The sequence below is a fragment of the Simochromis diagramma genome, unplaced genomic scaffold (assembly GCF_900408965.1).
Source record: "Simochromis diagramma unplaced genomic scaffold, fSimDia1.1 OVJJ01000293.1, whole genome shotgun sequence".
Classification (NCBI taxonomy): Eukaryota; Metazoa; Chordata; class Actinopteri; order Cichliformes; family Cichlidae; genus Simochromis; species Simochromis diagramma.
In genome coordinates this window covers 19,211,653-19,238,704 of record NW_024386801.1, presented here as the reverse complement: position 1 = coordinate 19,238,704, position 27,052 = coordinate 19,211,653, and the positions used below count along the sequence as shown (strand labels likewise).

At 40.8% G+C, this 27,052-nt stretch overlaps 1 protein-coding gene across 2 annotated transcripts in view; it reads right to left on the bottom strand.

The window, feature by feature from the left end:
• Positions 1–27,052, bottom strand: part of LOC120730168 (microtubule-associated protein 1B-like) — an 85,327-nt gene that overhangs the window by 8,042 nt on the left and 50,233 nt on the right. For both annotated transcript variants that reach the window (XM_040026354.1, XM_040026355.1), the window contains 3 exons: positions 15,493–15,575; positions 14,104–14,241; positions 472–12,250 (listed from right to left, as the gene is read on the bottom strand). In XM_040026354.1, coding sequence (XP_039882288.1) covers positions 472–12,250; positions 14,104–14,241; positions 15,493–15,575 — 12,000 coding nt within the window. The remainder of the gene's footprint in view (positions 1–471; positions 12,251–14,103; positions 14,242–15,492; positions 15,576–27,052) is intronic.

Here is a 27,052-nt window from a genome sequence, read left to right as displayed (position 1 = left end):
CATTTCACCAAAAAACACCATACCAACAGTGAAGTCTGGAGGTGGGAGGTGAAATCTGTTTTTCAGCATACAGTACTGCTTCATATAACAGAAGGAACGATAAATGGGAAAATGTACCAAGACATTCTAGGTATAAATCTGCTGCCATCTACCAGGATGATGAAGATGAAACAAGTGAGAACATTTTAGCAAGACTGTGCGTGTGTGGATTGGATGGGCTGTTACTGACGTCTGGTGAAAATTTTATGTCAATAGCACCTTTAGAAGTTTATTTACTTGGAAAATTGGTGACTTGTTCGATGCTTTACCTGCTGTAAGTGTGCAAAGTTCTTAAAGTGCTCCTTCTGAATATGCATTACACAGTAAAGTGAAGGTCAAATATCTAGGGGCAATAATGATAATAACAGCTCTCCTGATTAAATTTGGTTTTCCAAAAGCTTAGTGTTACAGAATGTTAATGATTAACCTCACCTGAACTGCTCTTGATGCCATTGACCAAGCCTTTCCCAGGGTTGAGGATCTCGCTCCTTGAACCATGGGTTTCAGACATTTTGATGAGCCTGGAGCTTCTGTCTGTGTCCTTCCTCCTGAGGGAGGCTGATCGCGGCGAGGCAGAGTCCTTAGACTGTTTCACTGGAGTAGAAGACCTCTTCCTGACTTCCCCCTTTCGAGCAGGAGAGGCTGACTTGGGTTTCCCCTTTCTCAGGCCCTTGGTGGTCTTGTGCTCCTTCTTGAGAATTTTCTCTGTACTGCTGTGATCATTGAGAAGAGCCTCTGGATCCACCATGCACACATCTGGGTGAGGTGGGTGGGGTAGAGGGTCCTTCATCGGAGCGGGAAGGGGATCGTGAGTCTTCTGAGATGACCGTGGTGATGAAGGATGGTGGCCACCACCAGCTCCAGATAATTTGTCCACCGGCAGATGCTCAGCATCTTCGTCTGAGTCCAGATTTCCCTCTGCTGTTATTGATGGACACTCCTCAGTTTCTGGAGGGACATCAGAGTCGGACTGTGACGGCAATGACTCGCTCACTGATGTCGGTGGTGTCTCCTCACCAGCTAAAGTCACAGCCAAACCAGACGACATTGCACCAGGCAGCTGGCCTTGTCCCTGTCCGGCATCTCCATGGTGACTCTGAGCATGGTGGCGCCTCTGCTTGTGTGACCTCCTTTTCACAGAGTGCTGCTCTTGATCATCCTCACCCCCTTCCTGGGAGTGGCCACTGCCACAATCATCTTCACCCTCATCACTGGAGAGCTGGTGAGGGCTGGGGTTGATGAAGGATGGAGAAAGTTCGCCTTTGCGATGTTTGTATTCACAGGAGGAGAATCCTGGCGGGGATTCAGAGGAGGAAGTTGCTCCAGTGTTCAAATCCGAAGGGCGATCAGTCTTTACATCTCCTTTGCTGGATGTTTCTGTGTGGTACGTGTCTTTTGAGGTACTGTGGGCACTTGCCATCCACTCCATTCCTTCCTCATCATCATCACCATAACCTGGAGGGGGGGCACTTGGAAAGTCGTCCGGCCTTTGTAGAAGCTCCCAATCAGATATACTGCTCTTTCTCCTTACCTCTAATCTCTTAGACGGCATCTCCAATAAGCTTTTCTCCTCCGCTATTTCGGCCTCCCTTTGTTTCCCATCTTCTACCTTTTCACTCAGTTTGGGATCAGAAGTTACTTTTTTCTCCTCTGTGATGTCTTTAATGCTTTTTTCCTCTGGTTTCTTTTCTTCTATTACCTGTTTGAATTCAGTGTCTTTCATTTTGTCTGCCTTTTCATCTTTTTCACTTGATTCTTTTTCTGACACCTTGGCATCATCCTTTAGTGGTGCAGTATCCCCAGCACTCTTTTCTTCTTTTACCTGCGATTGTTTCTCTTTCACCTCTTCTGGTTTGGGCAGGTCTGTTACGGCACATGAGGTTTTGGTAGTGTCAGTGTCACTCACCGGAGTGACCGATGCTGCCTGTTGAGCTGTTTCCACCGTTGCATCAGGTTTAGACACAGCGGTTGCAGAGGTAATGGTAACTGTCTTTGTTTCTTCAGAGGATGTTGTACTCTGTGCAACACATGATTCAGTTATTAATGAGAAAGTCTGTTTTTGCTCAGCTACTTGGATTTTTTGACATTCGATACGACACGGTAGGGTGCCATCCTCCATTTCAAGGGTATCAGGTTCCTTCTCTTGGGACTGTTTGTCAGAAGAGTCAGCCCTTTGGAGGGGAGAGACATCAAAGCGTGCTTCTGATGTGGATGAACTCTCCTTAACGTCTCCTGTAGTTTGTAAAAATGGTGCTGTTGTGGATGCTTTTAACACAGGTTCAAGCATATGAAAGCTGTCAGTAGAAGATTTTGCGTCTGGCTTTACAGAACTACTTTGATCTTCTGGCTGCTTGGCAGTAGTAGACAAGCCTGGAGATGCTGGTTTGCTCTCTTCAAACTGACTGGGCAAGGACTCTTTTGTTTCAGGTTTTGTCATTACCTCCATGTACTCATCTCTTTGAAACCCTCCAAAGCAGGAACTTGTTGACGCTGCCGCAGTCAATGGTTCCTCTTTGGCCAAAGATACTTCAGAGGTTGATAATTTATAAGGTTCATCTTTGTCTCCCAGCTTTTGGCTCAGATGGGTAGACCCTGAATATGAATAACTGTACGATGTTGAGGAGTACGTTGAAGCGGAGTATGTTAAGCTTGTGTATGGGCAAGGTGATGAGGTAGAGTCCTCGTGTTTTTCTGTGATACCAGAAGTATGCCTCACATCTTGACTTCCTTCTTGGACATCTCTTTGGCTTAAATACTTATCCTCACTTTGCTGGGAGGCATCTGAGAGCACAAGGGTGTCTTTCCTGTCATCCTTCAATGCTACTCGATTCTCTTCACTGTAGTAACTCTCATACCTACTATGTCCAATATCAGCATAGCTACCTGTTAGCGGTGAGGATGGACTGGACGTAGGCTTTGACATAGAATCAGTTTGGTCTGTTGCCAAAGAGCTGCCAGTTAAGCTACTCGTGGATGTCAGGTGACAGGTTTCCTTTGATGAAAGACTTGACTCTGGTGATGGAGACTCTTTATCTTCAACTCCTTTTTTTGATTCTAGTACATCAGATGAAGAAACACCCTCTGCTGACGACAACCTCCTCTTTGTGGATGGCTCAGGGGACAAATGCTTTTTGTCAGTATCCTCTAATTTTATTTCTTCAGTATGTTTGGGTGTAACTGTTGGAGCAACAGAGCTTTCATCTATTTTCTGCGCACACGTGTCTGTTGATGAAGTTGTTCTGCCTTCGTCTTTACTTGCTGCTTCAGGAGGTTTGGATGTGCTTGTATCTCTAGCAGTGGCCTCCTCTTTAATTGGTTTTGGTTCAGGTGCTTTTTTACTTACATCCTGGACTTCTTTATCCACGGCTTTAAAAGCTGAGGCATCATCAGGTGTCATCTTACATACAGTCTCCTCTTTAGTTGAGTCAGGGACCTGTGACTTTTTATTTGAGTCCTCTACCTCTGCTAACCCAGCACTGTCACCAGAGCTACGTCTGCACATTTCCTTCTCAGACTGTTCTCTCGCACCTTTTTCCATATCTATGTCACTTGACTCTTCCTCTTCTTCGTCCTCCTCATCATCCTCATCTTCATCTTCGTCATCATCAACGTTAAAATCTTCTCCCTCAACAAGTAATCTTTTGTCTATCAGGCTCTCTTTTCCTTCAGCACAACTTAAGGATTTAGATGTAGCAGAACTGCTAACTTCGCTATAATCAGATGCCAAAACATTATCATCAATTTCATGTCCTATAAATGTGGCCGAAGAGGGACTCCTTGAATCACTTGATGCATCCTCTCTCTCTAACACCGATGGCTGCTGAGGTAAAATGTCTTTTTCTGCAGGCGAGTACCGACCAGATGGAGATCCCTCTCTATGGTCACAGGAGTCAGTTTTGTCTTTGAGTGACTCCTCAGATTTTTCTTTGTCTTTTTCTGTTGCTTCCTTTTCTCTGAATTCTCCAAAAGGTGAAGTAGTACCTGATGCTTGTGCACCAAGATCTGTCTGGCTCCATGAGGGAGAGGGTATTTCTTGTCTTACGCCTGCTGATTGAAGAGCAGCACTGCTGGACTCTAAATCACTTTCTACTGGTGCCTGTGTTTGAAAGGCTGCTGCAGCACCTTCCTTTATGTCATCTTTCTCTTTTTCTGACCTCTCTGGTTTGTCTTCTTTTGGAGTGAAAGAATAGGCCTCAGCAGCTTGGGACATTTTGTTGTCTTGCACCTCTAAAGCTGAAAAGCTTTTGTCAACATATGGTGTGTCTGCCCTTTCTTCTCTCTCACTCTCTTCCTCTTGGCCTTTCTCACGGTCTTCATATCTCGGGGAGGCACTTCGACTGTGGTGGCTGCTTCGCTCGCTCTCTGTGAGGGAAACTGGGCTGTAGTCGACTCTGCTGAATGAGAGAGGTTCTTCTTTGTACTGCTCATCCAGGAGGAACATGGCTCCTCCAGCTTCTGTCTGGCTTGATCTTCTGTTATCATCAATGCAGATGTCAGAAGCATGATCAAAACCAAGAGAAACTTCTCGTGAGTCCAAATCGTGATCTCCTGGAATAGGTTTTTCATATGGATCGTACTTAGAGGCGCCAAAGCTGTGCTTCTCGTCTTCAAGCCTTCCACTGACAGTCTCCTCTGTGCTCAGTTTTTCACTTTCCACTTTTGCTGGGTCAGCCGTGCGTCTGACATGTTCAGAATCTTTGTCCAGCATAAAATACGAACAAGGTTGTGATAATCCCGGAGATGCCACCTCTCGTTCTCCTTCCATCTCTCTCTCTGTTTCTTTTACTGGTTTCTCATCCAGTTTTGTCTTCTCTGGAGCACTCTGGATTCCTGAGCTCACCTCAGCTGGCATCTGTTTCTCTTGATGTGGCATTTCCTCCACGCTAGATTGGCTTTCAGTACTTGAAAGTGTGTAGCTCATAGGTTGGCTGTCTGTGCTTGATATTGCTGACAGTGCTGGCTTTTTCTCAGATGAGTCTGACACTGGTTCTGTTTTGGCAGAGGTTGTCTCCTTTGATGTGGGAATATCAAAGGATGGTTCGGGCTTGGCGAGTGGTGCAGGTGTAGCTTCTATTTTTGCAATATTTTTGTCTGCTTCAAGGAAAAGCATGGACTCCTCTTTCCCAAACTCTTTGAAGTCCTCATCCATAGAGGGTTCCTGCATTGTAAGTGTAGGTATAATCACTGTGGGCTGTTGAGATGTAGGTGATTTTGTTTGATCACCCATCTGTACCGTTTGGGTTAAAGGCAAACCTGCAGAAGAGATGTCATGGTCAGATTTTCTAGGCTCCACTGACAAAGGTCTGGAACCTGCTCCTCCCATACAAATGTCTTCATCCTCTTCATCTTCTCTGTCTTCATCAGATGACTGAACCACAAATGCAGGTTTGTACTCTAACTTGGATGCCGATACTTCCTCTCCAGAGAGCACCAGAGCAGGTTGCTTAATGGTTTTGTCCATGTCCTTCTCCTGTAATTCCTCTTTCTCCCATTTCTCCTCTTTGGTGTGGTCTGCATCAGAGACATCTTGTTTTTCCTTCTCTGAGAGCTCATCGGTCTTTACGCTGGCAGAATCCTTTTCTTTAATCATTGTTTCGTCCTCTGCTGTCTCTTTCTTTTCTTCTGTGATGCCTTCAGGTTCGTATGTGTATTCTTTTTCTTGCTCTTTTTCCATTTTCTGTTCTTTGCTCAGTTCCGCAACATGTGCATCATCTTTTTCTTTTCCCATCTTGTCTTCAACACCAATAATGACCCCTGATTCTATATCTTTTTCTTTTGTATCCTTTAAAATTTGGTCAGGAGATTTACAAACGTCATCTTTTACTGACGTTGCTGCCAAAGAGTCTGGCTGCTTTTCGACTGATGCAGCTCCAAAAATATCCTTCTTATCTGCTTCAGGAAGCTTATCAGAGGTCACTCCATGTTTATCACTAATATCAAAAACATAATCTTTCTTAGTCTTCTCCTCTTCCAAGGTCTGGGTCTGTGAAAGCCCTACTAGTTTTCCATCATCTTTCTTAGATTCTGGCTCAAGAGGGAAATCATCTTTTATTTCCTTCTCTTCTTTAGAAACTGTTGGAGTGTACACCTCCTTCTCCGGTTCCTGTTTGATAGATTCTGCATCACAGATGTGATGTTTGACTGTATCTATTGTTTCATCCTTAATGGTTTCAACTTTAGATGGTTCTGTTTTTTTTGCATCTGTGGGTTGCTCGTCAGTGGTGTCGGCTTCTTTCTCTTTTGTTGCATCACCCTTAACAGTTTCTTTATCCTTCAAATCTTCCAAAATAGCTTTGTGGTCATCAGTATCACTCTTCTCCTGCTCTTTAGGCTCCTGCTTTATTTTTTGTTTCTCAGAAATGTCAGTTTTTTCCACAACTTTGTCATCCTCAGTGGGTTGAAAGTTGGTATCATCAGTGTCTTTTTCCTTCATCTCCTTTATGGGTGCCCCTTCAGAAATAATCTGTTCATCCTCTTTTTTAATATCTTTATCACAAGTTTCCTCCTTTGGTATTTCTTTTGCCTCTTCCTGGATGAGTTTTACATCTGATGGAGCATCTCTAAGTTCAGCCTCCTTTACCTCGTCTGTGAGGGACTTGACACCAGCTGTGTCTTTGGTTTCCTCCACTATGGAGGGTTTTGCATCAGAAATTACATCTTTAATAGCGTCTGTATCTTTTTCTTCTTTCTTGATGGGTTCGATAGCAACACTATGATCCTGGATTGTCTCTTCTTCCTTGGACAGTTTGACAGTCAGCATTTCCTCCTCACGTGTCGTCTTCCTTTTTCCTTCTTCTGTGGCTGATTCCACAGCACAAATATCTTTACCATTTTCTTTGTCTTTTTCGTCCTGTGCTGTTGGTGTAGCACCAGCTACAACAATCTCTGTGCTTGTTTTGACAGGAGGAATCTCTTTGCTCATCATTGCATCCTCTTCCTCCATCTTGGCGGGTATGACAGAAGGAGTTACGTCTTTACTCAATACTTGTTCCTTTTCTTCTTCTACAACTGATTCGACGGTCTGAAGTGTTTTCTCTGTGTCTGCTTCAGTTGGTGTAGCTGAGAAACTATCGACTTTAGATACGGTCAGGTGATCTTTTTCCATCTCGGTAGGTTTAATGGTGGCAGCATCTTTACTTTCCTCTTGTTGCTTTTCTTCTTCACCTGCTGGTTTAACACCAGAAATTTCATCTATACTTGTAAGTTTATCTTTTTCTTCTGCCAAGGTAGGTTTAATAGCAGGAGTCTCCTCATCTTTACATATGCCCTCCTTCTTCTCCTCTTCTACAGTGGGTGTGAAGATGTAAGCGTCATCCTTGTTTGTTGTTATATCTTTAGCCAGTTCCCTGGGAGATGTGGTGTCATCACTCTCTTTTTTGTCTTTTTCTAGCTTTTCTGTGGCTGGTTTAGGCACAGAGTCATCTTTACACACTGTTGCATCCTTTTCCTCTGACTTGGTAAGGCTTGGTGTAATATCCATACTAATCTCTTGCCCCTTTTCTTCTTTTATAGTAATGGCTGATTCATCTTTTTTGCTAATACTTTCTTCTTCTTTGCTCACTTTAGGAACAGTAATGTCAAAAATCTCTTTTTTCTCCTCTTTCTGCTCAACAGTAAAGGGCTTGGCAGCAGAAGAATCTATCTTATCCATCTCTTTTTCCTCTTTATTTTCTTTGAAGACTTGACTAGTATCAAATGTTTCAGTCTCCTTTTTCTTCTCCATGAAAGGGAGATCTTCTTCCTTTCCCTCTTTCCCCATGTCTTCCTTCTCAGGCTTGATATCTGAAAGGTGGATTTCTTTGACTTCTTTTTCTTGAATCTTAAAAGTGCTACTATCAAGGGTGTCACTCTTTTCTGTCTCTTCCTTCTCCTCCATCAAAATCTTGCTATCAGACACATCCTCCTTTTTAACCTCTGTCTCCTTAACCTCACCTGTGGTTTTGAGGTCAAAATCATCTTTTTGTGTTTCGTCTTTCTGTTTCTGTTCATCTGTAAGTTTTTTGTCCTCAGGAGCATCAGTTTCTACCTCTACTTCTTGGGCCACTGGGGTGTAGTCTTTTTCTGGCTCCTTGTATTCATCTTTAATATCAACAGTCAATGTGTCCTTAGCCACTTCCTCTTTGACAGGTCTAGCATCAGAAGTATCATCTATCACTGCCTCTTTCTGTGTGTTCTCACCTGTGACAGATTTAATGGCTGAAATGTCTTCCTGAATGACAGATTCCTGCTTCTGTTCTTCCTTGATTTGTTCAGCATGTAAAGTATCGTCATTTTCCATTTCCCGTTCTGCCTTGATGGTTTTAACTGCAGGTTTATCATCATGATCGTCATCATCTTTCTTGTTATCATCATCATCGTCCAGGAAACGACTCTCCCTGTCTGGAAATTTACCTGTTTCAGGCACTTTAGGTTCTTTCTCTGTGAGCCTGTCGTCAGATTCCAGTGAATTGCTCCCTAAAACTGGTAGTTGTACATCTGTTACAGGTTCTGCAACAACAGGTAAAGTTTCTGCCTGTTTTCCTTCATCTTTTGGCACGAATGAAGCGTCTTTTTCTTGGTCTTTGATCACTGGAGCCTCTTTCATGTCTTTTTCAGATAATATGTCCAAAGATTTTGCAGATTCTACTTCATGCTGATCTGCTTTCTGTTGATCAACCTCTTTCTGTGTCTCAGTTTTTGCATCATCTTTTGCGCCTTTTTTGTCCTCAGTTGTGGTCACTATATCTCCAAATTCCTCTTGCTTTTGTAGCTCCAAATCAGGGAGCTTCATCTTGTCTTCCACTGGTGACTGACGAAGTGGAGAGTGAGCTGCGCTTGAGGGTCCAGACTGCGGAGGAGAGGCCATTTTCACAGTGACATCATCTGGACTGAAGCAACGCTCTTCGCTCTCTGAAGTCACTGAGTCGGATCCGAAAGGTCTAGTAGGCACAACAGATGAAATGTCTTTAGGTGTAACTGCGTCAATATTTTCCTCTTCAACTGGTAGATGGTCAGGTTTGAGGTCTTGTAGAGACTTTTCAGGTGACCCCGAGCTAGCAACTTTTTCAATGTCTTTCTCTTTACCCTGCAACAATTGGGTTGAAGCGTAGCCCTCTTGGAGTTTTTCAAGTGAAATTTCAACATTAGGAGTTTGGTCTTCTTCCTCCTCCTCCTCCTCTTCCTCTTCCTGAGTATCTACAACCTTAGCTGCCATTTGCACTTCTGCAACAGGAAGTTGTAGATCATCAGATGGAGACTTTGACTGTTTGTCTTCTTCCAAAGAAGGTGGTGAAAGAGTTCCTGCAGAAAGTGGCTGCTCTTTGCCTTGAGTAGAGTCAGGCGGAGTGGACAGGGGACCTGGAGTTTTAGGCGGCTCTTCAGATTGAGGTGCTGCAACAGATGCCACCGACTGATCTTCAGCAATAGATGTAGGAAAGGAGGATATTTTGTCGTACTCTGTTATGGATGTTGCAGAAGATACATGCTCTTCTTCTGCCAGAGGAGCAGTGATGATGTTGGTGAACACCGATACTTGCTCTTGCACACCTGGAATAAAACCTTTCTCTGTCATGGCTGCAGCTTGCATCTCCCTCATGCCGTGGATGTTTACAAATGAACCCGTCTGATCTGGAACAGAGATGTCATAGGCACCGACATCATACTGAAGATGTGGTATTCTCTCCTCTGCCTCCTCGTGAATCTCCTCATCAGAGATAGTCTGTTCTGTTTCAGAGTAACCAGGAATAGTTTCATCTTGGATGTAGGACATGGGTTCAGCTGCAGCAGCACCTTGAGCTACTGAGGTTATAGGAGCAGTAGCCCCTCCAACATGTGATAGATAGCCTTCCTCCTCCTCCTCTTCTTCTTCTTCTTCTTCCACTTTGACCTCAGTCAGAATTTCTGTGGTTTTGCTTTCATCCATATGTTCAGGTTTGATCTCTTCATCAGCTATTACATCTAAATCTTCCACCTCCTCCAGTTCAGCCTTCTCCACTGCCTCCTCCTCTTCCTCTTTCTCATCCCTTGATGGAATCATCTGTTGCTCCTCTTTAGTCACAACCTTGGCTAAGAGAGTTTCTGACTTCTCCATTTCCTCTATCTCGTGTTTTCTATCAAATGCTTCATCTTTTGCCTCCTTCCATTTTGACTCATCTTCCTCCTCACCTATTCCCATGTCTTCTTCCACCTCCTCCTGTATTTTCTTTACAGCAGCTGGGGGCTCTTCCTCTTCTTCCTCATCCTCATCCTGAGTTTGTGCTCCCTCATCTTCAAACTTTTGAGCGTCTTCTAGTTCTTGCTCCTGAGTCACTTCCTTGTCTTCGTCTTTAGCTTCAGCTTTGACTTCTGCGGCTGGTGCTTCCTTTTCAGGGGACTTTGTTCCAGGTGGGATTTCAGACACTTCTTCGTGCTTTCTTTTCTCTTCTGTTCCTGCTTGTGGCTCAGAAGAGACCTTATTGCTGTCCACCAGCTCTGCTGAAACCGTTTTAACTTGAGTCTTTTTAAGTTCTTCAAACTCCTTGGTGAGGTCTTCAGGTGTGGAGGGAACAGATGTTCCCTCAACAGCTCCATTTTCTACCGGTTCAGGTTGTATAACTTCAGGTTTGGACTCCTCTGCTTTTGGTTCAGCGGGTTCAACCTTCACCGTTTTGCTTTTGCCAGTTTTGGCTTTACTTGACACTTTAGCTTTGTGTAATGTCTTCCTTACCTCTGGTGTAAGTGGTTTCAGGTCAGGCTTAGTAATTTTTCTTAGCTCAGGTTTGGATGAGTCCTTCTTCTTGTCATCCTTGAACTTTGCATCCTTCTTGTCATCTTTTTTGGCAGAGTCATCCTTCTTCACTTTCTTGATCTCCTTTTTTTCCTTGTCCTTTTTCTCATCCATCTTTGACACTCTTTCCTTGGAATGTTTTTTCAGTGATTTTTCTTTCATGATTTTTTTCTTCTCTGGCACTTCAGTTTTAGATTTTATAGTCTTAGTGGGCTTTTTCTCCTCTTTTTTCTCTGATATGTTTTCTTTCACAGAGTCACTCTTTGCCTCTGTGGTGGCTGACACATCATCCTGCCCCTCGACTTCTTTCTTTGGGGCCTTTGCAGTGGTCTTAGGAGAGGATTTGAGACTCTCTTTGCTATCCGTTCTTTGTTTTAACTTGGTTTGTTTTATAACAGAGGGAGGAGCTCCTGAGGCAATGTCCTTTTGTGTGGCAACAGGATAGCGCAAGAAGTCAAGGTGCTTTAATTTTTCGAGGCCCTCTAGGATCTTGTTTTGTGGCGCATTCCCGGGGAACAGCACCCTAACAATCTTTTCTGTAGGGCTGGCAGGAAGCCATACAACTAAGGCTGTGACTGATGTCAGGTAGGGCACAGATATTTCTCCTTCTTTCCCATTGGGCAGCACAATGCCAGTTTTGGCCTTGCTGTTGCCAGCCCACTTCTGCATTAAAAATTGCATCTCTTTACTGTCTTTGACGGGGTTGAGAATGTACATGTCTAACCGGCCCACTCCCATCTTGTGGAAAAGTGTAATGGGCTCAATGGTGTTGCTGACAACTCGAAAGAGAGGCTCTGGCTTGATACTGAGTTTGTTAAGGTACTGCAAAGTAAGCGAGGCCTCTTCGATGCTACGTTTCACTTTAAGATTAGATTCTGACATGCGAAGCTTCTCTGGCACGTTGAAGAACACAACACCTAGTTCAGGAGAAATCAGGTTCTTCATCCAGTCACTATAGTTGGTGGAGCCTTGTGACTGCTCCTCTTCCTGTTCTGCTATCTTCCTTTGAAGAAGCCCATTGATGCCCGGGAGATTGTCAGCGCCGATGTGTGTGAGGAGTATTGAGTCGATGCGGTCTAAGTGGCGGACCAGCTTCCAGAAGCAGGACTTTCGATCGGAGCCTCCATCCACTAAGATGTTGAAACCATTCACAGCAAAGAGAGCAGAGTCTCCTCTTCCGCCCGGAAAGATGTAGCAGCATGGCTTGGACAGTTTCAGGAAGCCTCCAGAAGTGGGAGGCTCCAGGAGGTCAAAAGGTGAAGGGACATCGACGGTTTCAGAGACGTACTCTGTGAACTCTGTGACGCCCTCCATCTTGGGCAGAACAGGTTCAGGGTTTAGTTTGTATTCAAAGAACTCCCGCAGGGTCTGCTGCTGTCCCAGGGAGCTCCAGCCCACCTCCCCGCGGCAGGACACAGTAAGTGTAGCCTGCTGCTTGGGGGCTGATGTGCCCAGCAATTCACTGACCTGCAAGAAAGGCACACCCAGACATGTCTGAGTCAGTGATTATACGCATAGAAACAACATAAACTCTTATGTCAAGGGAAGAAATGACAAAAATGATATTTCAACTAAACGAACCACCAAAACTGCCTAAATAAATAAATAAATAATACAGAAAATAAAAATAGGCAATTGGGGATTTCAGTTTTTAATTAGATTTTGTATTATTTTTGTGTTGTAATGAGATGCTTAGACAATGACTTGCTTAAAATTATTTAAAACTGAAGGTTCAGCCGTGTGTGCATGTATGCTGCTAATTGAAACAGACGGTAAGTCAGAGCATCCACACGAAAAAGTAAATAGTCCTGACTGACAGCACTATTTTCAGCTAGATTAGCTAAGCGCCTCAGCTCTTCAGCAATCTCCCGACTAAAGGAAGTCATTTCTGCTGTGAGCCTGGCATTGATCAACAAAGGTGACACCTTGGCACACTTTGAATGACATCATTTCCATAATGCAGAAATGCAAAAAGTGTAAAAAGAAATAAATAAACATTTAAGGAAGCAAACAGGAAACAAAGTGAAGGGTAAATAATTAGCAAACAAATACATTATAAAATACTTTATAATTAAAGTGAACTTATGATAAAACAAAGGCAAATAAATATAGAAGTACATTATACAGATTTTTTAAATATAAATTAATAGACGACTTTATTTATTTATAGTGCTTTTTATTTAATAATCGATTGACTTATTTCTTCTTCCTCTTCTTTCGGCTGTTCCCTTTACGGGTGTCCTGTCACACTGCATGTCCTCCTTCACTACATCCATGAAGCTCTTCTAAGGTCTTCCTCTTTTCCTTCTACCTGTAAACTTCATCTTCAACATCCTTTGTCTGCATATGTCCAAACTACCGCAGCCTTGTGTCTCTAACTTTGTCTCCAAGCCGCTCAATCTGAAACGTCTCTCTCATTTCTAATCTTGTTCATCCAGGTACTACCCAATGAATATCTTAAGATTTTCAACTGCCACATCCAGCTTGGCCTCCTGTCTTTTCTTCAGTGTCACCATCTCCACACCATGCTTCATAGCAGGTCCCACTATCATCTCAATAAACCTCCCCTCTCACTCTTGCTGCTATCCTTCTGTTACAAATCACCCCTGACACTCGTTTCCACCCATCCAGTACCACAGTTCTTCTCTTGGCACCCTATCGTCTGCTTTCACTAGACCTCTAGTCCTTCTGTCTCTATCACCCTAACTTGCTGCACATCCTTTTCCTCTTCCTTAATGTACAGCCTAACATACAACTCACTACAAGCCTTTCTTTTTGTCACTTCTTTACACTTAGTCTCACTACTTTCTTCATCTCCCTAACTATCCGACTTTGTTTTGTTTTTTTGCTAATCTTTTCCTTTAACTTACTTCCTCATTCCACCACCAAGTCTTCTTCCTCTGTCCAGAAGATCATACACATCAAACACCTTCTTCACCCCTACAGCTGTGTTTTCCCAGTCGTCTGGTAACTCGTCCCTACTACCCAGAGCCTGTCTGAACTCCTCTCTGAACTCTGTGCAACACCCTTCTATCTCACTTAATTAACATATTTATTTGTTTAATTTAATTTTGCGAGCTTTGATCTTTTTAAAAACTGAACGTTTAGAAAGTTGGGACAGGAATACTTTCAATTCTCATAATCTTTTGTGAAATACACAGTTATACATATTGTTTGTCTTTGTAGTCATTTTATAACTGATAAAAATTTGCATTTGTCCTTTGAGAGTAAACAGTTTTTAACCACACACATAACTGTGAATGCAAAATCTGAATGTTGTTATTCGTTTCATTATTACCAAAGAACAGTAGATGGCTTACCCCAGGATCAGTAAAGACACGTGAAAAGGTCTGGGAGGTGAAAACACCAGTTTGAAGGAGGAGGGCACCGTGATCTGAGCTCTGCCCACTCAAGACCAGAAGCTTGTGTCCTGCTGAGTCTGTGACTAAAGACTGGATCTGGGACACACACAGAGGAAGAAAGGACAGAGAGGGACAGAGGACAGTTAAAGGGGAGCCAACACAGCCAAGATAGATAGAGAAATACCTGCATTAGTGATAAATAAAGATTCACTTAAACTGTGTCAAGGTTAACAAGATTAAGCATTAATGGCCTGATTTTTTCACGCTTCTTTCCTTTCAAAAGGGACAAAAAGATAATGCCGAATACTTGATTTAAGCAACTGAAATCATTTATTTTGTGTCATAGAAAGTCATAGAAACAACTCAAATTTGTGTGCAATAAAGAGATGAACGTAACTGAGGAAAATGACATGGAATAAAGAATTTGAATTAAGTGTATTTGTGGCCTCACCACTATGCTTTAGCTTTGCCCCAGAACCTTTGTACTTATTCTACCAATTGGGAACTCTAAAGCAGTCATAACCTCGCCAATTCCACACTACATTTGGGTAAACATGTAATATGGCTTAACATCTGTGGAAAGGTCTGCCATTTAAAAAAGGACTTTTAAGAAGAAAACAATCTCCATCTGTTAGCATAGTTTAATTTCAACATAGTTGTTAACATACATCTGCTCAAACATGTCTGAAAACCATCTGAGCACAATGAAAGCAGAAACCTCTGGAGCTGAAAACAAAATGTGACGCTGGTTCCAGAACATAGCTAATCCCCAAAGACTCCCATGTTAAAATGTCCGACTTTACTGCAATAAAAAGCTGGCAAGGTTGAAATTTTTTTTAAGCGGAGTAAGGGGAGTGGTCATATTGACACGTGTCAGCAGAACAAGCACAAATGCGAATGTCGCTGATTGTGTGTCTGCTAAGCGTCATCTCTGCTAAATGGTGTCACTGAACTGGAACTCTACTGTTTTGTGCATTTTTGGAGCCCTTTTAATGGAATTATCAGACAAATAATGTGGCTTCATAGATGCTGACTGCTAACTAAGTTTGCTTGCACTGGCTGGTAGCTTAGGGCTTCATCTTCTCGTCCATATATAGTAACTTCTGCCTCCAAAAACATGGGGCAGTCAAACTACATCACCTATGGTTCTGATAAACTATGGAAGGAATAGTAACAGCTAAAACCTAAACCAGAAGAAGTTAAAAAGTTCATGAATGTCATTATCCTCAAAGAGTTAGGTAAAATAAGGCTTCTAAACACAGATGAACTCACTGTAAGCATCTCCTTTTCTCACATCAATAAACGTAAACCAGCAAAGAACAGTAATTCAGAACATGCTGCTCTTACCTCTGATAAAACAGTGCCTTCTGAAGGGTTGACGAGCACTACGGTCTCTAAGACATCACTCCTGTGGTGGAGAGTCCTTTGTCCTGAAAGAGAAGATGGAAAACCTTTTAAATATTTTTTTTAATGTAACAAATCTGAAGAAAGGTTATGGAGGCCGGAAAGGTCGAATGAGGTAAACGACTTGATCGAAACTGCTGGCAGACATTCAGCCATCTGGTTTGAAGACATCCTGTTTGGATTGCATCCAGACCTGATCTGGAAAACCTCTTTGAGTCAGAGAGATTTACTATACTGCATTCTCCACTATATGTGGGGCAGTCCCTTTATAGAAACAGGCAACCCACTTGTGCATCAATGCAAGAGCAAAAGTTGGAATAAGAAAGAGGTCACAAATGTCTGTTGGGTGAAGTTTAAAATTAAAGCCTCAAGATTTTATTTGTTGTTTCTCTGCACTCGTCTTTCCTCCCTTCGTTCTCTCCTCACCACAACCTGGTGAGGGAGATGGCTCCCCTCCCTCAGGCTGGTTTTGCTGGAGGTTTATTCCCATTAAAAGGGAGATCTCACCTTTCTTCTGCAAAGTTCTCGATTAAAGGGAACTGCTGGGTCATGAGCTTGCTGTATGCAAGTTGCGCTAGGATGGCTAACACCATTTTATACAGTGCATTACAGAACTTGGGAACAATGTCTGTAAATTGGACATCATTTTTCTCTATTTTTTGACTGAATAGAAACAGTATTTGGACATGGATTGAAAGTAAACACTAACGCACTTATACATAGAGGACATAAAACAAGCGAAACGCAAGAAAATTGAAAACACTTCCTTACATTTTTTTGTGCATTTAAATTTTTGATATTATGTGTCTCCCCCAAAAGTACACCACAAATTAAAAGTTAGGTTTTGTCTCACTTATTAACAGAGAAACAATCAACACTTTAAATTCAAAGATTTAAAACAGCAGCAGCATGTCAGAGTCATGTCATGTTTAGCTAGAAACAAGCCACTACAACAGAGGCTGCTGTCCCATTTTGGAGAGCTCAGCCTAGAGTTTATATTTTAGTTAATGTGCAAAAGTTACATATGGCAAAATTCCTATAGCTGCACAGGGAGTCTATGGAGATGCTGAGATCTCCGTTGCACTGAGGTTGATCACAGTCAGCTTGACTATAGTATGAGTTACAAAATCTTTACATGGATGATGAGCAAAATATTGTTTTATATCCGTGCAGATCATTTCATCAAAAGTCTTTGAGTGAATGGGAATGAATGACACAGGGACAGCGGTCAGCTTCCCTGCGTTCTCGTCTAATGTGTTAGGCTGAGGTCTGGCATTTTTTTAGCAACTGACAGCTCTACTCACATGATTGGTAACCAATGTATTGTTTATGTAGTACTAGGTGACCAATCTAGGGCAGGGCTTTTAGAAAGGTCTAGACGGGAGCTAAACGTACAGTATGTAAAAACAAAATGACATTTTAAACATTAACATTTAAAATAAAATTTTAAAAAACCACTTACTTACTAAATGAGCAAAAAATGGGAACTATTATATTTGTTATATTATGTACATTACTCATTTTAGAGGTGGTGTTAAGCTTTTAATTCCCCTTTGTTTCAGTGCAAATTAGATATCTCAGAGCTCTATTAATAGGAGGATCTCAGTGACTCCACCATCCGCCGGGATCTTCAGTGCATCCCCCGAGTTTGCAGAACTTTGCCTTCCTCTTTGCGATCTGTCACGTGTTTTCCATGAAAAGACTATAATGTAAATCACTGCCAGCTTAAGATACCATGCTGCAAAAAGAACAGCATTAAGAAAAAACAAAGTACTGTTAAGATGCAGAGGAGCTTGAATGAAACAAGTAATTTAATACATTAAAGAGAAGCTCTGAAATTATTCCACTTGAATATCAATAATGCAATCAGTGTGATATTAAGTCTAGACCATCTGTGATCACAGGAAGAAGCACTCAAATATTATATTGCACACAATAATCACAGACATATTATCTGTTTTCAGCTGATCTGATTCATCCATTTATATCCTTTTTTTTGTACCAAATGACATTAGTACAATTTTGAAAAAAAGAGTGAGCTGAACTGAATCATTTTGTATTCAACCACATTTTTCTCTTTTCTTCACATCATCTGTGACATTTTCAGAAAATGTCAAGAGTTATTTTCTCTCCTCACAGTGATTCTACCTATTCTGAGATCATGAACTCTTTCACACAGGTGATCTTTTTGTGGTGCGTCATAAGAACTAAAAGCTGCATATCACGTTTTCAATAGCAATAACAGTGGTTCAACGTAGAGTTAATAAACGTTATATTCTAATTAAGCTCCCACAGTTTTAACACCAAAAACCACAGCATATATACTACTATTATCAAGGAGAAGACAGGCTATCTGGATATTTACATTAAATTACAGATGTTGGTTGTTACTTCAGGAACTGAACAATGAACTTTCAGACGGTCTAATTGCTTCTTTTTGATTCAAATGTTCTGGTTCATTAGGAGTTACACAGGGATATGGTTGATGGTTTTTGATATCACCATTTCATAAACACAATATCCTTTTTTTATATTTGATTTATGTCATTTGAGAGTAATAATTGTGTTTAAATTACACGTACGTCAGCTTAATCTCTCTTCTGAGTGGTCTTGGAAACAAAAGCGTTTGGACTTCTTTAAGTTTCTTGAAGATGTTTCATCTCTCATCCGAGAAGCTTCTTCAGTTCAGCTCTGAGTGGATGTTGGAATGTCTGAGGTATTTTTTTACATGTAATTTATGTGCATAATTTAATAAACGAGTACATGCCCATGCTACGATATTGGTTGACCTGTTCTTGGAACTGGATAAATGCAAAAACTGAGTCATTTTAGCCCATTGCTAGGTGGTTGCTAGGGAAAATGATGACATCATGGTATCTGATATAGATGAGACCCTTATAGATACTGTGATTTTTAGTTATCATCTATTTCCATTTTTAGTCATGTTGATATATTAAATTGTGTCAGTGTCCTTATATAGAGCCCTTAAAACTGGCTAGTTTAAAGTAGCTATACAAATAAACAAGACTTCTGCTTGCATTTAGCATTCATTATGTTTTGATTCGTTTTAGCATTTTAAGCTAATTGTTATTGTTCATTAAGCTCTCCTGTTACTGGTGCATTAAACTACAAACAGGAAATGTGAGCTAGCAATACTACTACCATAGTGAAAGACTATTTTCATCCAAAGCCTCTTGCATCTTGACTGATTTATCACAACTAAGGATGCAAACAGTTTAAATTATGAAACCCATGTGAACCTATAAAGTGGATTTATTTTCATATTGCAATGTTGCCTTCATAAGGCAGCATTCAGCCAGCATCATTCAACCAAATTAGAAGATGTGGCTCCCTCTGTTGATGTTACCATAGGAACACACTGCAGACCAATAGAAAGTAACGATTTCTAATCAACTGACAGCTTCATGGGGTGAGTGGCGATGAGAGGTCACTGAAGGATTTAACTGAAGAACGACACCCCTTGCTGGGACAGCAGTCAGAAGTTCTAACACTCCAGCAGATCTGCCCACAGACGCGTCCGGTTTCACAGCGCGATGACTAAGCTGCGAGGGTGAGCCATGATTTGCAAGTTTGCTTTGATACTTTAATCCCTGGCAAGAGCAAAACGCAACACCGAGCAGCCTCATCGATATGGACAATAGAGACGCTGGAACCACAAAGCTGCAGGATGAATTTGTTCATTTGCTCTCACAAGAACGAGGCCCACACACTTGGTGCTTTCCTTTGACCTCCAGGTGAAGCAGATGAGGAGAGACTCCATTAGCTGCTGCCGATGGCTGCCCGCAAGCTGATTGTTCGCTGACACTGCAGACTGGTACGACAAGATACTACAACAACAAAGACACTCTCTGTCAGTGTGAAATGCTGATGTTTCTCCTCTGGGTCACAGCACATCAACAAGCCTCTCAGAGGGCTCGCTGTCACTGCAGGATGAGATTTCTCAGACCACGTCACCTTTACTCCTAATTACTGCTAATGGGGATAATTCTGTGTAGGTGACAGTGGTGCACTGGCAGGTTGAAAGGCCCTCCAACACTCAACTTTTAGCATTTTGTTATTATATTTACTGTAATTTAGGTGAAGGCCCCTCCCCTCTTATGTTTTAACCCTCTCAGGCCCAAATTAATTTTTTTGCTGCTAATGCACAACCAAGTCCTGCAGTGGTACTTCTGAGTAAAAAAAACTCATAAAATATGTATGTGGGGTAATCAGGTTGTTAGGTCTTAACTGTTGCAAATCTGCAACGTCTGCCTGGAGAGCATTAAGGGGATTTAATTAAAAGAAAATGAATTTCAAACAACATTTATAATCATTTCATATTTGGAGGTATTTTTTTAAGATGATAAACATTTTTTAAAGCTGTCCATATAAGAAAATGTGCAGCTATTTTTTGTTTTAACTATAAAAAATATAAGATTTGGGTGGTATAAACTGGAAAACCTGCGAATGGGGTACAGCAGCAGAAGACACCAGGTCGCTCCTTTCCACTGAGAACAAAAAACTGATGCTACAGTTCAAAGAGGCTCACCGAAACTTGACAACAGACTGGAACTGGTGCCAGGTCTCATGAGTCTGATTTTTTTTTCTCTTTATGTTAGAATCAACAACATGAAAGAATAGATCCATCCTTCCTTGTGTCAACAGTTTATGCTGGAGGTGGTATAATGATGTGTGGGATGTTTTCCTGGAACACGGCCTCTTAGTACCAACTCAGTATTGTTTAAGATTACAGCCTGCCTGAGTATTGTCTTCCTTAGTCGTCTTTCAGTGACTGCCTCTGTCACAAAGCTCAAATCAGCTCAAACTAGTTTCTTGAACGTGACAGTGAGATCACTGCTTTAAAATGGCCTCCACTGCCACCAGATATCACTTCAGTAGAGCACCTTTGGGATGTGATGCTGGGAGATTTGGATCATAAATGTAGGGCCAACAAATCTGCAACAGATGTTATCATGTCAACATGAATCAAAGTCTCTGAGGAATGTTTCCACAACCTTGTTGAGTCTATGACATGAAGACATTAAGGTAATCTTAATGTGCTAGACTTAACATACAGACATGCACAAGATAAATGTAAAAAATGTCAAACAAGTAGCAGGCAGAGGAGTTTAGATGGTTGTAGGCAAGTGAAGGTTAGGGCACCGAGTTAGTCATCCCTCCTACTGAGGAGCTGGAACATCAGTAATGAAAATTTCTTGTCCTTTAAAAAGACAAGGTATTACTACTACTGCACTATACCAAGTCACTGTTTTATCATTATCTTTATTTATTTATGTTTTTACTTTTTAACCCAATGTGTCCTAATACATGCTGTTTCTCTGTGAATTATAAAAATTCTCTTCACATACACAGTGAAACAACCGGGTCAGCATCATTATATTCCTGTCTCCAAAATAATGATGTAAGCTACATTATGAGCCAAGGACATATGTCCTTGGCTCATAATGTATTTCCATAGTGTCATCTGTATCTGTCTGAACATGGGATACATCAATGCATCAGCAGGACTTCTTCAAATAAGATGGAACTGACCAATGGCAGTGGCCAATTTAGCAATGGATAAATGACTAAATCTGAATGAAACCATTATAATAACGATTGTTTTGTTTCCCAGTAAAAAAAAAAAAAAAGAAAAAAAAAAGGGTAATACATAAAAACAAAATAAACACACAAAAAAAGAAATATTGTGAATAATGCTGTCCCAGCTTCCACAGCTATCCAGCCTGTAGTTCACTCCAAAACCACAAATACCAGCATGTTGCTGTACATTCAGGGCACACCATTTACCTTCAGGACAATGTTGGTGTTCTTCATCTAACCTCAGTTTTTCTTTGTACACAGGCAGGCTCACCTGCACACAAACACACCCAGACACCTCGACATTCAACACAAAATGTCAGCTTGCTCCTTTATTTTCTATCCTGTCCTAACTTTTAATTCATTGTCCTGTCATGTACTTATTGTTTTACTTTTGTTTCTCCTCTGTGTGCTTGTCCGTGTCTCCTGTTTTGCAGTTTTAAAACCTCCCAAAATGAAGCTTTTACGTTCAATTGGGTAGATGTGATCTCTTACATTCTGCCTCTATTCCTCCTGGTGATTCAGGCTATTCCTGAAGCTCTATTTTCTCCCACACTTCTGATTTCCCACGCTGTCAGAATCACCTCATTCTCAATTTCAGCATCACTACTCTTGTCCAGCGAACTTTCTGCCCACGCTCTCCGAGCCAATCAGCACCCACTCCCTGTTCTTTAAATTCATTCTGCGGTAACTCTGCCTTTGATCTATTTTGTATCCATTCTCATCTCATCCAGGTTGTTCAGGACATCCATCATTGATTAATGAGCTCTTCTTATAGAAACTGCTGTTGTCAAAAAGACAAAAGTGTTACACTGATCGGCCACGTGGACTACGAATCTGCAGGACAGTGACAAATGACAAAGTCATGTGCAAGTCCTGCCAAAGTTTCTCACTTATCTAATGAACACGATCAGCATAAAGAAAGCTGTCAAATGCTGGTGGATTTTTCAGTGGTTTAAATTAACACACAATTAACACACACAAACACATATATAAATCAAAATATCCAACTTTCAAGAATTTTCAAGCATTTCCATGTATTTAAAGAAACTAAAGGTAAAAAAAAAAATGGTTAATGACAAACATCATTGTTCATATCAGCCTTTTAACCCAGTGCCCTGTGATAAATTCCTGTAGTAATAAATAATGAGACATTTACTGGAAATTACAGCCCAGTGATGTGAGTCAGCCTTGTGGGTCTCAGTACACCGAGAACCAAACAGTGCGAAGCTAAAGGCTCCTCAGCGTCTGCTCTACAGCTTAAATGTGTTTGTTTAAAGAGCCCTATTGAAGACAGCAATGTTCAGCCAAGTTGCCCTCATCTATTCATCCCTGTGGCTTTCTTTTACTGGCATTGCAGCCAGCGAGGAGGCATCATCCTATCACATAAAGTGACGTCCAAGCAAAGGCAGTGAAATGAAGACTCGCGCTGTTCAGACTGGCTGATTTTCACTTGTTTAAAAAAATTTTAAATAACTCATATCTCTGCAGAGGCTTTACTGTTTTTAGAAGGTCCCGGCTTTCCGTCTCAGCTGAATTTGTCTTAAGTACTAATGACATACTCGTATCAAATCAGCTCTCAGGCTTTGTGATATGTCTGCGATTTTAACATCAAAGCAGTGCATTAGAATATCATTGTCACAGATTTTACTAAGTCCACAACAAAGACTGCAGCCAAAGCTAAATCTTCCTATTTGTTAGCAGTCGCTTGGTGAGTGTCGAAACTGCAAAGCACAATTATTTTTTTTTAAACAAGAGCAATTATTTTTGCTTATCATATATAGTGTAACAACGGTGGCCAAATGTAAAATAATAATAATAATAATAATGATAAAGTCAAGTAATCCCCATTAACCAAAAGGTTCAGGCTTCAGGCTGCTCTAAACTCTCAGTTGGTTTTATATAATGATAATGAGAGTGGATACATGTTGTCACCTCTGGCACGCAGAAGCCCCGCCTAACACAGAGGATGAATTGAGGGACTGCTCCAGGGCTATAATTAAGGATTATTATAAACAGTGAGTCATGCAAAGCTACTCAGTCTGAGCATAAAACTATGGAGATGAAAATGAGCAGATATTGAAGGAAATATTCAAGGAAAGCCTTTCTCCTTGGTGGCCGTTCTACTAAATCATCTGTTAAGCTTCTTTTTAGGTAGACAGTTTAGATGATGCCACCATTGTTAAAAAAAAATCATCTTAATAATCATTTAAAACAATCAAATACAGATAAACTGACCGATGTTGTTTTTATTTCACATTTTACAATGTTACTATTTTACATTTGACTATTTTACTAAAACTGGCCTATTCTTTAAAACGATATATTAGAAGTATAGCCAGTAATGAACAAGATTGTACATTTTATTGTATTTAGTGATTTTTTGTGTTGTTTTTTTTTTTAATTATACCTCATCTAGCATTGTCTTTTAACTTATTTTGTTTCTATATTCTTACTTTATTATTATTTAATTAAATGTATTTGACACACTAGGCTGCTTTATTTGATGTTTCATCTTTGATTGTTAACTGCTGCACATTATTTGTTTTGTTTCATTACATTTCGCTCCATCTGATTATCCGATTGTCACCGTTAATTGCACTAACCTGCAAGAAAGGTGTTAGACAAAGAGTTTGATTAACTAAATTGAAACTCTGCTCTGAGTTTTTTTTTGGTTTTTTTGGTTCTTTTAAACAGCAAATACCTCGCAGGGCCAAAGTATTCAAAAATAAAGTTTCCTTTCTTATGAAAACTTTGTGATTACTTGCAGCATCTGGGTACAGTGGTTTAATATTCAAATAGGAGCACATTAATTCAGCAACTTCATATTTTTTGACAATGTGTGACAACAGTGTCTCTAAATAAACAATCCATTGAGTGGATTTTGCTTAGAGGGCCCACTGCAAGGTGCAAATCTGTTAAACTTCTGTTTTTACCAACTTTCCCCATGTTTGTTCCTTGTTTCACCCTGAACTTCAAAACTGTTACATATAAATTTCATCAGTTCAAAGAAGTACTCGGTAATCCATCGGAGACATTCGTGCTAACACATGTCTGCAGTGGTCCATCTTCTTGACAAAAATAACTCTGGCAGCAGGTTACATGCTGGGTGTCATCTGTCCTGCTTCCATCGGTTGACTTGGGGAGCTTGGGAGATGTGAACTCTTCACTTCCCCTCAGTTTTTGCACGACTCTGCTCGTCAGGCCCAGAGGAAGGAAGGTCATTTGTTAGACAGGACTCAGTGTTTCAGCTCTCGACTCTCTCTCTTCTCAGCTGACCTGCTTGATATAAATATCCACGTCTGAACTCCCAAAATGAGAACGCTCTGTTTAAAGGCGACTAAAACGGAGCACTGATCGACCGAGGCCCAGCCACTGCACTGCTCCATATAGCATGTTCCACATTTACAGCAGCAGGCTGGCGTGAGGGGGGGGGTTCAAGGAATTTAAAGACAACAGCTTAAAAAAAAAAACCTTCTAGGGAGATTGGTCTAACAGAGCTTAGAATATTGGGTTTTATTTATAGTGGAAAACAAACTTGAAAAATGGACCACAGCACTGGATCAGAGGCTTTGAAGCATTCATGAGGAAAAGAGTTGAAAGTGATTCGGGAACAAGGATCGCTACTTTTTTATATTTAAAAAATAATCATAAAATATCTACAGGGAGATATTTTTTAATATAAAACCACTGAGTTTGAGAGCGTACCTACAAACCTTGCTTCTGTACCACCTATGCTATTTTTTTTACCTCGACCAACGCACATTCTTTTAATCAATATGATACATAAAATCTTTACCAATTAAATTAATAAATTAACAACTTAATTTCTATTACTTAACATCTTTCATGCCTATGGCGTTCAAAGAAGTACCCTCAGTTATTAAGAAATATAATAATGTTAATTTAAAAAGAAAGCCATTACATCATGAGAGAGTCACTGCTGGAGTTATTTTACAGGATCTTTAACATCAGATCAAACCTAGCGTGACTGGAGGTGACTAAGATACCGTAAATTTCAGAGCAGCCATCAGAAAGGTGTGTGAAAATCTGGGATATATATACACTTTATGTGACAAATTAAAATAAATAAATAAATTCAAAAACAGCACTTGAACCCTACAGTGAGGGGATATGGTGGCTCTGTTATGTGGTGTGGGGTGTTGGCATGGTTCCCCTTGTTCCCTTAGCTCAGTGTTTCTCAAACTTTTTTTCTGGCATGCCCCAGTTTCCAACCCTAAAAAAAGTTCATGCCCCACAAGAGTAACAATCATCAAGGATCCATAATGAATTTCATTTTAATGCTTAGCACAATAACACTTCATATTTTTCACCTGGTTGTTCCTGGTTGCTTAGAAATTGGTACTGCAAATCACTGCAGTCACTGTTGGTTCTGAATGATCACCTTTATCATACAATCAAACACAGGAAGGGAGTAGACACTCAAAGTTCTTCTTTGGATGTTGGCTGGCTTCGATAATAATAAGGTCGGGGATCTGGGGAGGCCACTGATCCTGCTTCATTGCGTGTTTTTCTATCCAGGTATGCTTTTGCTGCACTGACAGTATGTTTAGGATCACTGTCTTGCTCAAACATAAACCTTTCACCATCAGACACTTTCCAGATGGTATTGCCTGGTGGATCAAACTCTGTCGGCCATTCTCCGAGTTCATAATACAATTAATGTAGACAGGAGCCCCAAAACCACTCACTGAAATCCAGCCCCAAAGCATCACAGAGCATCTACAGTGTTTTACAGATGCCTGCAGATATCAGTGTTGTACCTCTCTCCTTACCTTCTCCATGCATATTTATGATGATTTCAACCAAAAAGTTCAAATTTGAATGAGTTCATAAGACCTAGGCTGAAATAAGAATTTTCATTCAGTTCTACAGTAATGTGGCATACTTCAGCCGTTTCTCTCTTTTCCCCTTCCTTAAGAATGGTTTTGTGACAGCCACCTTTCCACTAAGACCATTTCTGTGTTCAGTGAACAGTAGATGGATCATGTGAAGGACCGGATACATCGCTCAAGTCCTCTGTCAGATCTTTATTTGATTTTTCTTCTTAAGGACATGACTTGTAGATATTGCTCATCTGCTGTAAATATTTTTCAGGCCAAACACCATTCTGAGATATACCAGGTTTTCAGGCATCACCTTGTTCGTACAGATATACTATTTTATGCCTCTTAGACTGTCCTCTTTGTAATTTTTGTAGATTCAACTATAGAAATATTAGACTGTTAGCAATAAAATGCCAAGAGACAAAATGTAAAATTGGTTATTTGCTAATTTGTCTGTTATGTGGGGAAACAATACTGGTTCATGATTTGAGAACTGGACAGAACAAATGAGTGAAATAACAGCCAATGTCCAAAGAAAAACTTCACAAAGACCTTCACAAAGCCTGAAGTTCTATTGCTTAACACCATTATTTTGGCTATACACACAGACACACATACAGCTAGCTGTATGTGTGTCTGTGTGTATAGCCAAAATGATGCCAAAATAATGGTGTGCTAGCTAGCTAGCTAGCAACCAGCCAGCCAGCCACATAGATTTCATACTCAAAAAGGTAAAGAACAAGCAGTGGTAGGAAGACTTCAAAATCTGTGACGTGTGTTCATGATTATTTGTACTCCATGAACATCAGCAGAGAGCTGGGTCAAAAAACCAAGCACTGGCAAGAAAGCAGCTGGAGTCTCATTAGCTGAAAATGTTATGCAATTTAAGCAGAAACATTTTTGATTTTTCTGCTAGTTATTTTCTCCACAAACTATCGTTTTCATCTATGAAAAAAAGAAAGATCAGAATTAACAATTTTTCAAAGACCAAGATGACATCTTAAGATGCATGATTTTCTCAAACCAACAAATAGAAGATACTGAGTTTATTATCGTGG